Genomic DNA, 12,464 nt, shown 5'->3' with positions numbered 1-12,464 from the left:
AGGGGAGGGTCAGAGAGAGAGGGAGACAGACTCCAAAACAGGCTCCAGGCTCTGAGCTGGCAGTCAGCACAGAGCCCGACGCGGGGCTCGAACCCACGAACTGTGAGATCATGACCTAAGCGAAAGTCGGATGCTTAACCGACTAAGCCACCCAGGCGCCCCTTATTCGCCTTTTTGTATGTTTATTAATATTTGGATTTGCGGGGTGCCTGGGTGGCTCAGTCAGTTAAACATCCAATTTTGGCTCAGGTCATATCTCATGGCTCAGGAGTTCGAGCCCTGTGTCAGGCTCTATGCCGACAGCTCAGAGCCTAGAGCCTACTTTGGATTCTGTGTCTCCCTCTCTCTCTGTCCCTCCCCCTCCTCTCCTCTTCAAAAATAAACATTAAAAATTTTTGAAAGAAAATTTAAAAAATCATCTTGTGAAATTCTTATCATTTGCTCATTTTTTATGAGGCTGCTTATTTTTTATTATTAACTTGTGAGAATCCTTTACATAGTACTCATAGTAAAACTCTAACATATTAAAAATATTTCCTCCAATTCCATCAGTCTACTGATTTGATTTGTGATTTCTTCCCAAAAGGCTTTAAGGTCCTTTACACTAGAGATTTTGAATTTCCTATCTTGGTTTAGAACCATAAAATCTTACTGAAGGACATAAAACACAAAATATGAAAATATCTGGGCAGAAAAACTTAATAAAATCGCCATTCTCTCCGAAGTTAATACCTACATTTCAATCAAAATCCCTTGCAGATTTTTCATTAACAAAATGATTTTAAAGTTTATACGGAAAAGAATATGAAAACCTGCATTTCCAATTACTAAACATACCCCACACAAAGCCACTGTAATCAAAACTATTATTGCTAGCATTAGAAGGAATAAGGAAATGAGTGGAAGAGGAGTGTGTATAAATACCTACTGCATATAACTGAATAAAATATATAACAAATATAGTATCTCAAACTGCAACAAAAAATTATTACATTAAATATATAGTGGTGGAAAGACTGGCTATCTATTATTCAGTGGAAAATAAAGTTGAATCCCAATTTCAGAGCAATACAAAAAAAAATTCTAGATAGATTAAAAACTTAAATGTAACCTTTAAGTCAAAAGCAATTTTTTTGAAGAAAACTTTTAACTATTTGGACATCCTATGGATTAAGAAACTCACTTTCTATTCCTACCTGGGCTAACATTATCTTTTCCTAGCTCTAGAGCAGAAATTGGTGAACTTTTTTCTGTTAAAGGAGAGACTGCAAATATTTTAGGCTTTGCAATGCCATACGACCTCTGTTGCAACTACTTAACTCTGCCTTGCTGCATGATCTCAGCTACAAACAGTATGTAAACAATGTAAGTGGATATATGCTGATAAAACTTTATTTACAAAAGCAGGCAGTGGGCTGAAATTGGCCAATGGGCTACAGTTTGACTACTGATCTGTACTCTAGAAAGTTGTCAGGGGTTAACAGTCTAACCCATAAGAACCATAAGAACTTACAGTCTACCCTTCTAAGAACTATAAGAACTTAAAGTCTTCCCTATTAAGACCTCTTATACGAAGTCAGCCAACCTCTGCTTGAATAGCCCAGTGATGAGACAGTTACTCCATCACAGGTCACTCCATTTTAACAGCTCCAACTGTTAAAAAAAAATTATTATTTTAACTCCACATCTGCTTTCTGGAAACCCAAAAAAGTTTACCTCTTTCATTTGACAGACCTTCAAATATATCTAAAGAGTGCTCCAGTCCCCTCCTATATTCTTTTCTCTGGTTTAAATAATGTCTGTGGCGGGGCACTCCATATACAGAAATGTTGTTTTCAATGTTTCATCCTAGTAATACTCAGAATTCTATAAACATTCTAAATTATCTGACAGTGAGGTTGATTTGCGTTCCATACTTCAATAGATAAGGACATTATTTCTCAAATTACTGTATGTTCCCACTACAATCAAAAAAGGCCAATAACGCCCTACTAATAATTCCCTACAGGGGCATCTGCGTGGCTCAGTCGGTTGAGCATTTGGCTGTGGTCATGATCTCACAGTTCATGAGTTTGACCCCCCACATTGGGCTCACTACTGTCAGCCTAGAGCCGGCCTCAGATCCTCTGTCCCTACCCTGCTTATGCTGTCTCTCTCTCAATAATAAATAACAACAACAACAAAAAGAATTCCCCACAGGACTGCACTCTATGGAAAGATGAACAGATAACTTCTAGGATCCCTTTTAATTCTAACCCTATATGTGGCAGTCCTCCTGAGAAAGAATAAGGAACATTAGTCAAGAGAAAGTTCTAAGAAATCTGCACTAACGTTCTAGAGATGGGCCCTCAGTTAGGTCCTATCTTGTCATTCCCAACCTACCTTAAGTCTTTAAAATAAATATGAGAGCAATCCCTATTGAGATGTTCTCTAAAAGCTCTGCAAATAAGTCAGCCTCCTAACCTGTCTGAACCAAAATCAAGGCACCCCCAAAGTTGTAATTTCTCCAAGAAGTGTTAAGGTGGGGAAGGCATGAGCTGGGAAGGATCAGCTTGCTTACTTCTTTGTCCCTGCTGCTGGCAGTACACCTGACTTACTTGGTCTCCTTGAAAATAGAATCTGACCTGCTTGCACATGTGCTGATTCACAGCACGAGGTGATTGAAAGTGGTACCAATACGGTTGAATAGAAAGATCATTTTCAGAATTAGAAATATGTTGTTTTGACAGTAGAGTCAATTAGCTAGAATAATGTGTGCAGCTTACTTACTCTCCTTTAATCTCATACTACAAACTAGGGGATATATCTAGCTTTTTACTGTGAACTAGGGAAAATCCCTTTTTCTCATCTTGTTTTTATAATGATTAGGAAAAATGGGGGAGGGCCTATCAGATTACTTAGAACACAGTATGTGTTTGGAAATAATGAATTTTTTAAAAAAACTCAGAATTTTAAAACCCTCAGAACTGAATAAATCTTAGAAAATCATAATGGTCCTATCTTCCTTTTATAGAGAAGGAAACAGATGATCAGATGTGCGGAGTGACCCTCAAGTAACTCCTTCTCCGATGAAAACCTAAGTCTCTGATCTATACCTAATTCCTCACCAACCTAAATCTCTCTGGTCCCTTCTTAGACTCTTCTCAAATTTGGTATTTCTTCTAGCTATCTTTTCTAAAACTATAATGTAATATTTGGGTTTTTAAAATTCTTTATATATATTTTAAGTTTACTTATTTTTTTGAGAGAAAGAGTCGGGGAGGGTGAGAGAGAGTGTGAGAGAGAATCCCAAAAAGGCTCTGCACTGCCAGCACAGAGCCCAATGAGGGGCTCGAACCCAGAAACTGTGAGATTGTGACCAGAGCCAAAACCAAGGTGAATGCTTGACTCAGTGAGCCATCCAGGTGCCCCTTAAAGTTCTTTATTATGAAAACAAGAAATGTTTGTTTTTTAAAAAACTAACGAAGAATGAAAATGATTAACACTCTTACTCCCTACAAAAAAACCACTCAAGAACTCCTGTTTAATGTCTGAAATAAGACAACTCGTCCTCTTGAAGTATATTCAATGAATGTCTACTGAGTATGAGAGCTACACAAATTTTATTCCATTATCTTGACATTCTGATGAGATTTGTTCCTTTGTAAGACTTACAGGGGAAGATTCTTAAGAACACTTCTATAAAAATATTCTTATTTCTTGGTCAGTAGCTTTGATACCACTTCTTTATTTTTTTTTTTATTTTTTATTTTTTTTATTTTTTTCTAGGGGAGAGAGAGAGAGACAGCGTGAGCAGGGGAGGGCCAGAGAGAGGGGGTCACAGACTGAAACAGGCTCCAGGCTCTGAGCTGGCAGTCAGCACAGAGCCCGACGCGGGGCTCGAACCCACGAACCGCAAGATCATGACCTTAGCGAAAGTCGGACACTTAACCGACTAAGCCACCCAGGCGCCCCGATACCACTTCTTTACAAACATACATAAAAAGCTATTTAAAAAGTCTTAAGGAGTTCTAAAGGGGATGAGTGAAGAAAGCCTCAGAAGAAGGGTTTTTCAAAACTGCTTATGCATGAAAGTAAGCGCACCTGGCGATCCACCTCCGGGAGGAGCAAGAGCAGCCGCTGCTGGCAGTCCCCGGGAAGGACTGAGAAGGTGTGCTTGTTGATCAGAGCCCGCAGATTTGTGTTAACCAGAATGGAGTCTGGCGTCTCAACATCAATGTCAGCACATTTAGTCCTTTTCATTTGCCCTATAAAAATAGGGGAAAGAATCATTTAGGCCTCCTTTCCGTTCCTGTTTCTCTCTAGAGTACAGCTTGCTCTGCAATGCAAAAAAAATCGACAGTTGTAACTACTTTAAATATCACGCGGTAAGGAAGGGAACACTTAAGGGTTTTAGAAATTTCTCCCAGGACTAACAAAAGCAAGGTGTGGCACATATGCAAAATGAACCAAGAAAATTCAGAAAACTTCCAATCTATATAATAAATCATATTAAGATCCTTTTTCCCTTTCCATGGGAATTTTTTCATCAATTTTCATTACCTAAAAATGTTATGACTGAATAGCTTGTGCTTTCAAGAAACTTGTTCACAATCAGGTTATATTCTTTCAAATGACTGACAGATTTCAGTACACAAAAGTTACAAATGTAAACAGGAAAAAATATCATAAACAAAAGACTAACTTGCCAAAAATATTTGCAAGCCATGACAAAACTTTATTATTCTTCATATTAAAAGTGCATCAATGTGGGGTACCTGGCTGACTCAGTCTGTATAGCATGCAACTCTTGATCTCAGGGTCATAAGTTCAAGTCCCACACTAAGCCTAGAGCTTACTTTAAATAAACTTGCTAGATATTAAAAAATAAAATTTAATGCATCTATAAATCAAAATGAAAAAGATACGTCACCTTGAAAAAAAATGAGCACAGTGAATTACAGACAATTCACAGTTGACTAACCATAAACAGATGCTATGGTATTAATATTTTAAAAATTCAAGTTAAACCAATGAACATTTTTTGCTATCAAAATGGCAAATACTACAATATAGTGATGAGACTACACAGAGAAAAGGCAAAGACCACTTTCAAATACTGCTGATGGGGCCCAAATGAGTATAATCTTATTAGAAGAAAATTTGATAATATATAGCAAAATTTTAATGTGCACAGAAATCTAAGACCCAGAAATTCTACATTTAGAAATATATGCACAAAGCTAAACAACAGTGAATGTGCATAAGGTCTGCTCTGGATGAAGCAGAAACAAAAGTAATCTCTTTAAAAAAAACATTTTTTAAAAATTTTTATTTATTTTTGGGGTGTCTGGGTGCCTTAGTCGGTTAAGCGTCCGACTTTCGCTTGGGTCATGATCTCGCGGTTCGTGGGTTCGAGCCCCGCGTCGGGCTCGGTGCTGACTGCCAGCTTGGAGCCTGGAGCCTTTTTCAGTCTGTGACTCCCTCTCTCTGACCTTCCCCTGCTCACGCTGTCTCTCTCTCTCTCTCTCTCTCTCTCCTAGAAATAAAAAAAATAAAAAAAATAAAAAACATTAAAAAATTTTTTTAAAAAAAATTTATTTTTGAGAGAGAGGGAGCAAGGGAGGGGCAGAGAGAGAGAGGGAGACACACAATCTGAAGCAGGCTCCAGGCTCCAGCTCTGAACCCCCAACGCGGGGCTCGAATTCACGACCTGCGAGATCATGATCAGAGCCAAAGTCAGATGCTCAACCGACTGAGCCACCCAGGTGCCCCCAAAAGTAATCTCTCTTAAGCGGAAAGGATTTCCCTTAAGTTAGGTTCACAGGCTTCCTACTAATTAAAATCCAGCACTATCTCACACAGACTACCCTGACAAACCAACAGACATGCCATGATGACAGAGAATCAACAGAAACCAAAAATAAAACGTTTAGACCTAAAAGTACTGCTCTTACTACAACTGTCACAGATAGTACACAAGACAGCGCTATATAAAGGGATTAAAGAAATAAAGAATGCGATTGTAAAGATGGAGATAAAATAATCAGGAATGAGCACAATCAGGTATCAGTAAATTTCAAATAATGTTAGTAGTAATTATAACAACAATGACCAATAACAGCAGCAACACACACTTCTTTAAGGCTTCATAAGAACCAGGCACTACTCTAAACATTGACATGTGTTAGCTCATTTATTTTTCACATAATGTCACGAAGTAGGAAACTATTATACATTTCACAGATGAAGAAAGTGAGGTCCAACATCGTAAGTAACTTGCCCACAATTGTACCATTGCGTTAGAGTGAAGGAATCTGAACCCAGGCACTGTGGCGCCAGAGTCTGTTGTTTATCACTGTAGTGTAGAGGAACAGGCATCATACAGTGCGTGATCTCTGACTACTAGGTGTTTAAGTTAAAAGTTCATAACAGGAACATAAAAATTCCTATATATTTATATTTTAAAGACTTTATTTTTAATTATCTCTAAGCCCAATGTGGGGCTTGAACTCATGACCCTGAGATCAAGATTCACATGCACTACCCACTGAGTCAGCCAGGTACCTTCAAATCCCTATGTATTTTAAGAAAATAAAAAACCTTCCCAAGCAGATTCTGTGCTATCAGTGCAGAGCATGACGTTGGGTTTGATCTCATGCACTGTGAGATCATGACCTGAGCTGAAATTAAGAGTCAGACGTTTAGCCAACCGAGCCACCTAGGCACCCTTAAGAAAATTTTTAAAACTTCAAAATAATTCCTGGGACAGAGGAAAAATCATAATAAAAAAACTTTAAGCATTTCAAATTGGATGATATTAAAAACTTATTAACAAAGTACCAAATTAACAGAGTACCAAAATATATAAATAAAGTGCTCACTTTGGCAGCACATATACCAAAATATATAAATGAAAAGTAAAGGCTTCTACATTCCCAGCTTTCTACTTTAAGGGACATCTTATTTATATTTATATAAATGGGTGTGTGTGTGTGTATATATATATATATACACACATACATATATTCTTTTAAGTTTATTTATTTTGAGAGCGACACAGAGAGAGGCACACAAGCACACATATGGGGGAGGGGCAAAGACGGAGGGAGGGAGAGAATCTCAATTATGCTCTGTGCTGTCAGTGCACATGGGGCTCAATTCCATGAACCATTAGATCATGACCTGAGCAGAAATCAGGAGTCAGATGCTTAATTGACTGAGCCACCCAGGAACCCCGAAAATGACATTTTTAATTTGAAATGAAATCACAATATTCATACAAATGTAGTCTTTTGTTTCACAGAGTATCTTAGACATCTTTCCAAACTATCACCTACAAAGCTAACTCTTTTGTAAAAGCTGCACTATATTTCAACATATGTACCATGTTAATTTAATTAGACACCCACTGATGATCACAGAGGTGATCACTTTGTGATTTGCATAAATAGTATTGCCATGGCCCCAGGGACTGAGAATAGCATCCTAGTTTTGCTTCCCCACGTGACTGATGAAATGAGAGTGCCAGCATTCCTTGAACAGCTTTTCAGTATTTTTGCATTCATTTTGTACCTTCACATCCAAGTCAAACTTAGGTTAAAGTTTTAATTTTTTCTTTTCTTTTTTTTTTAAAGTAAGTTCTATACCCAACATGGCACTTGAACTCACGACTTCAAGATCAAGTGTTGTGTGGATTACCAACTGAGCCAGCCAGGCACTCCGTTAAAATTTTAACTTAACTCCTTAAGTGAGATTTAGGAGTTATGAATTGGTTTGTTCTATTACTGGTCAAATAGTGCCCATGCATATTTTTATGAGCCTCAGACAAACTGGCTCATTTTTAGAATTTAGAATTTAAATTTTAAGTCCCCTTAAAAGGACTTGGTTTGTTTGTTTTTTTCCTTCAATTTAGGTTGTCGTATTCTATTGTATTATACTTGATATCTGAGCTATGTTTATTTATCCATTTGACTCTGGGATATAAAAATATATGATATACTATTAATTTCATTGAAGTTAAAACAAACTATACCAATATTAACTTAAAAAGTTTTGTGTAAATTAGCTAAATTAGTTTCATCATTTATATCTTACACAAAATGTATAATTTCTTCCATACATTTAAAAAATACTGTGGCGTGTACTGTAAAGAGTCCCACATTATTTCCATTAATGCTTATTTGCGTGAGAAGATGAACCTGCATTTACTTCTTGGCCATGAAGTAAAACTTAGGTACATCATGCTTTCTTTTCTTATAGTTAATTTTTCCTAGTTTGTTAGTATACAAGCCAGAAATTCTCAGTCCATAATTTCTCAATTTTTTACATTTACATTTTTACTGCAATTGAATGAAGATACTAAAATTGTGACTGTGACTGCATTTAAGTAGAATTTAGTGTCCATAAGGAACTTTGTTTATCACCACATGTCTAGGAACCCGTGTTTAGCAGATTAGTATACCTTCTATAAGTAGTTATTTAATTAATGAATATATTTAATCTTTGGCAGTGGAACTGATGATCAAAGGGTATGCTCAGTTCACGGCAGATACTGCCTCTAAGAAAAATGTACCATTTTACAATCTACCCAGAATCAAACCAGATTTTTACAAAGAAGGTGTCTGGTTGCTGGAATCAAGACAAGAAGGGAAAGAAGCTGGCACCTCCAGCAACCTGCGGGCTCGGTTCTGACACCTCACTGTTTATACTGTGCCTGGTAATCTTCAAATTATTTCCGCTGACCTGCCTTACACCTCACTTAGCATCTTCTTGGGGAGCAAAAACAAATTAGATTTGTTCTACTCTCGGCAGGTGCCTGAACACCTGAGCCACAGCTCCTGTGGGGCTGGAAATGACTCTAGATGCCCATCATGTAGCTTAATATTCCAAAAACACCAATCCCAGTAAGGCAAGTGTTGGATTTCAAGAATTCTTTTTTCTCCCTTTTCTCTTTTTAAAGATTTTATGATTTTTAAATAATTTCTGCACCGAATGTAAGGCTCGAACTCACAAATCTGAGATCAGGAGTTGCATATTCTACGGACTGAGCCAGCCAGGTACCCCTGGATTTCAAGAATTCTCACTTATTTTAATAAATAACTTGTATAATCAAAAAACATCAAGAAAAGAAAACCAAAGAAGTTGTCTGAAAATATTATTAATACTGTTCTCACACTTAATAGTTTGGAAGGCTCTGGAACATACAAGTGGGTATATAATGTCTTCTTCCAATTTTATCAGCATTGCCACACTACCTTTCAGCTTCTACTCTGCTTCCGAGATGTTCACCATCTCAATTCCTACATCTTTGTATGTCAAATATTTTCTTTCTCTCTGGAGGCTTTTTAGGAATCTTCTCATTTCTGGATGCTTTGAAATTTCAGAAGAATATGCCTTGGAATGGGTTTCTTTTTATTCATGCTTCTTGACACGAATTGTGTACATTTACTCTGGAATCTGTGACTTTCAATTCTCTGGAATTTTCTTACATTATCTTTCTTATTATCTAGCCCCCCCCCTTTCAATTTCTGTTCTTTCTGATGGTCCTACTATTTTATTTAAAAAAACTTTTTTTAATGTGTATTGATTTTTGAAGGAGAGAGAGAGTGCATGCAAGCAGGGGAGGGGCAGACAGAGACAGAGACAGAGACAGAGAGAGAGACAGAATCCGAAGCAGGCTCCAAGCTCTGAACTCACGAACCACAAGATCATGACCTGAGCAGAAGTCAGGACACTTAACTGAATGAGCCACCCAGGCAAACCTAAAAATGTTTTATTTTTTTTCTTTTTGTGAGAGAGAGAGAGAAAGAAAGAGCATGTGTGCAGGAGAGAGGAGCAGAGGGAAAGGGGAGAATCTGAAGCAGGCTCCACGCCCAGTGCAGAACTGATGCAGGGTTTGATATCATGACTGTGAGATCATTACCTAAGACGAAATCAAGGGTCGGACGTTTAACCAACTGAACCACCCAGGCGCTTCTCTGATGGTCCTACTATTTTAGACATTAGACATTCTAGATTGGTATTCCAATTTTCTTACCTTCTCTCTCCTTTTGAATTTCTCTTTTGCCCTATGTTTGAGAAATTTCTTTACCTTTCAGTATTTCCATTATAATTTTTTATTTAAGCTATATTATTACTTAGTACCCTAGAACTCTTTATTTTCTGAGTTTTAAAACAGTAGTTTGTTCTTTCATGAATGCAATATCATCTTTTATTTGTTTTTGTGGATATTATAGTTTTTAAAGTTGTTTGTTTTCAATTTTCCTGAATTGTCTGTTTCTTCTGAATCTGTATTTCAGATTCTGTGTATCATGATGGAGGTCTTCAAAGGTGATTGTGACAATCACAAATACAAAAAAAAAAAAAAAAGCTGCCTGGAGGGGCGCCTGGGTGGCTCAGTCAGTTAGTTAAACATCCGACTTCCACTCAAGCCATGACCTCATGGTTCATGATGAGCCCCAGGTTGGGCTCTGCCCTGATAAGCTTGGAGTCTATAGCCTGCTTCCATTCTCTGTCTTCCTCTCTCTCTTTGCCCTCCCCAACTTGCATGCAGACATTCTCTCTCTCACAAATAAATAAAAGCCCTGGGGCGCTTGGGTGGCTCAATCGGTTGAGCATCCCACTTTGGCTCAGGTTGCAATCTCACAGCTCGTGAGTTCGAGCTCCGCATTGGGCTCTGTGCTGACAGTTCGGAGCCTGGAGCCAGCTTCAGATTCTGTGTCTCCCTCTCTCTCTGCCCCTCTCCTGCTTGCTCTCTCTCTCTCTCTCTCACACACACACACACACAAATAAATAAGCATTAAAAACATTTCTTTCTTTCTTTTTTTTTTTTTAATTTTAAACAAAGGACAACTGGAAATTTTTGGTACATAGGTGTGTAGGTCTTATAGACTGGTGAGCTCCACAGAAGTGTGACCAAGATGATTTGTATCTAGTATTACAATCTATAAAGTTGCCTGCAAATTTTCTTCTAAGGCTATTCAATTTCTTTAGCTATCGACCCATCCATCTCCTGCTGGAACACAGGTGGGGTTGGGAGGAAGGAAGTAGTGGGGGCAGAAATATGCTTTCCTACTAGCATTCTGGGAGCCGGGCAGAAGGATCACTATTAGTATTTGTATTTTTCTTTATTCCCCCGATTTCAGCACACTGCCTTATTCTGTGCCCTCAGCCATGAGTGGTATCTCTGAATTTGATATCTATATGGTTTAATTTCACCTCAGAATAAACCTTCTGTCTCCTGCTTGGGAGAAGCATCAATCTGCTTCTTACTAACTTTCAAAAAAGGTCTTCTTTTCAACCCGAGGCTTCACTCACCCTTCTGAACGATGAGACACGCTACCTCCTATTCTGGAATCTGTCCCGTGTGCTGCAGCCTTAACTGGCTTGCTTACTATTGGCATCTGTTGCTTGGCTCTGTGAAAAACTCCATCCAGTTTTCATCTTTCAAAATTTGTTGACACTGCCTGCCCATCTGTTGTCTCCTTGTTTGCTTCGCCCTTAGGGATTAATCTGTGGGACTTCCATATTCTCATCTTAGTGGGGTTCCAAAGGGAGCAGGACAAGAGGGTCAGTTTGCTATGTTTCATTATAAGTCCTTGTACCTTTCTGTACACAGAAATAAGACACTAATATGCTGGACAAAGCAGCCTATTGTCAGAAAAAGAACTAAACCACAAAACAGCTGCTGAATTTCAAACACCAGTTGACAAATTGAGATGCAGAATCGTCTTTGTAAATTAACTTACTTGTGTGGAGCCTGTCAGACCTCTGGAATGACTTCTTCCCCAAGCCTAGCAAGGGATTTTCCACTTGAACTGAACAGGAAAAGCTGGAGTTTGAGTTCTGAGGGCTGCCTGATTGCCCATCAGATGGCTTTCCTTCCCATATTGCTAAGAAAAAAAAATATATCAAAGACTGGTGACACCGAAGTTACAGACAGAAATCAATCAAGCAAACAATTAAATCATTCAACACTAAAAGTGCCTCAAAAACAAGAGGCACTGTGACCCTGCGAATGTGTTTTGAGTCTGCAAATTCACAGTTAAAAAATAAACTCCCTTCTGGAAGGAAGCATATTATTTGCTTCTGGTGTTAAATTTCCTTCCTAACTAAAATACAAAGTTCTGTACGACACAGTTTAAATTTGGCAGACCCATATAATCAGCTAGCATCAAAATGAATTGTATAATAAAATACAGAGTCTGTATCTAACCCAGTTTGGATGAAAAACAAAACAAACAACAAAAATCCAAAGGCCTGTCTTTATATCCAATGGAAATTCAAAGGTAGCCTATATTCTTAGGAAAACTTTTTATCGTTAAAGGAGAAAACGGGTGAAGGTGGGTCTGAGTGTCTTGGCAACATCACCTTTTTAAGGTCACAGATTAGAGGCTTCCAAATATTATTATTATGACCTTGAAGTCAGTCACTGATCTCATTCTAACATGCAAACCTCACTGATGTATTTTTTCATAACTGCA

General features: G+C 38.0%; 1 protein-coding gene across 2 annotated transcripts in view; it reads right to left on the bottom strand.

Moving 5' to 3' along the window:
- Positions 1–12,464, bottom strand: part of ASXL2 (ASXL transcriptional regulator 2) — a 55,892-nt gene that overhangs the window by 20,882 nt on the left and 22,546 nt on the right. For both annotated transcript variants that reach the window (XM_077774229.1, XM_077774230.1), the window contains 2 exons: positions 11,730–11,873; positions 4,084–4,247 (listed from right to left, as the gene is read on the bottom strand). In XM_077774229.1, the coding sequence (XP_077630355.1) occupies positions 4,084–4,247; positions 11,730–11,873 (308 nt within the window). The remainder of the gene's footprint in view (positions 1–4,083; positions 4,248–11,729; positions 11,874–12,464) is intronic.

Source organism: Crocuta crocuta, unplaced genomic scaffold (genome assembly GCF_008692635.1).
Source record: "Crocuta crocuta isolate KB4526 unplaced genomic scaffold, BGI_CrCroc_1.0 scaffold246, whole genome shotgun sequence".
Taxonomy (NCBI): Eukaryota; Metazoa; Chordata; class Mammalia; order Carnivora; family Hyaenidae; genus Crocuta; species Crocuta crocuta.
The sequence above is the reverse complement of the archived record's forward strand: the minus strand, read 5'-3'. Positions and strand labels throughout refer to the sequence as shown.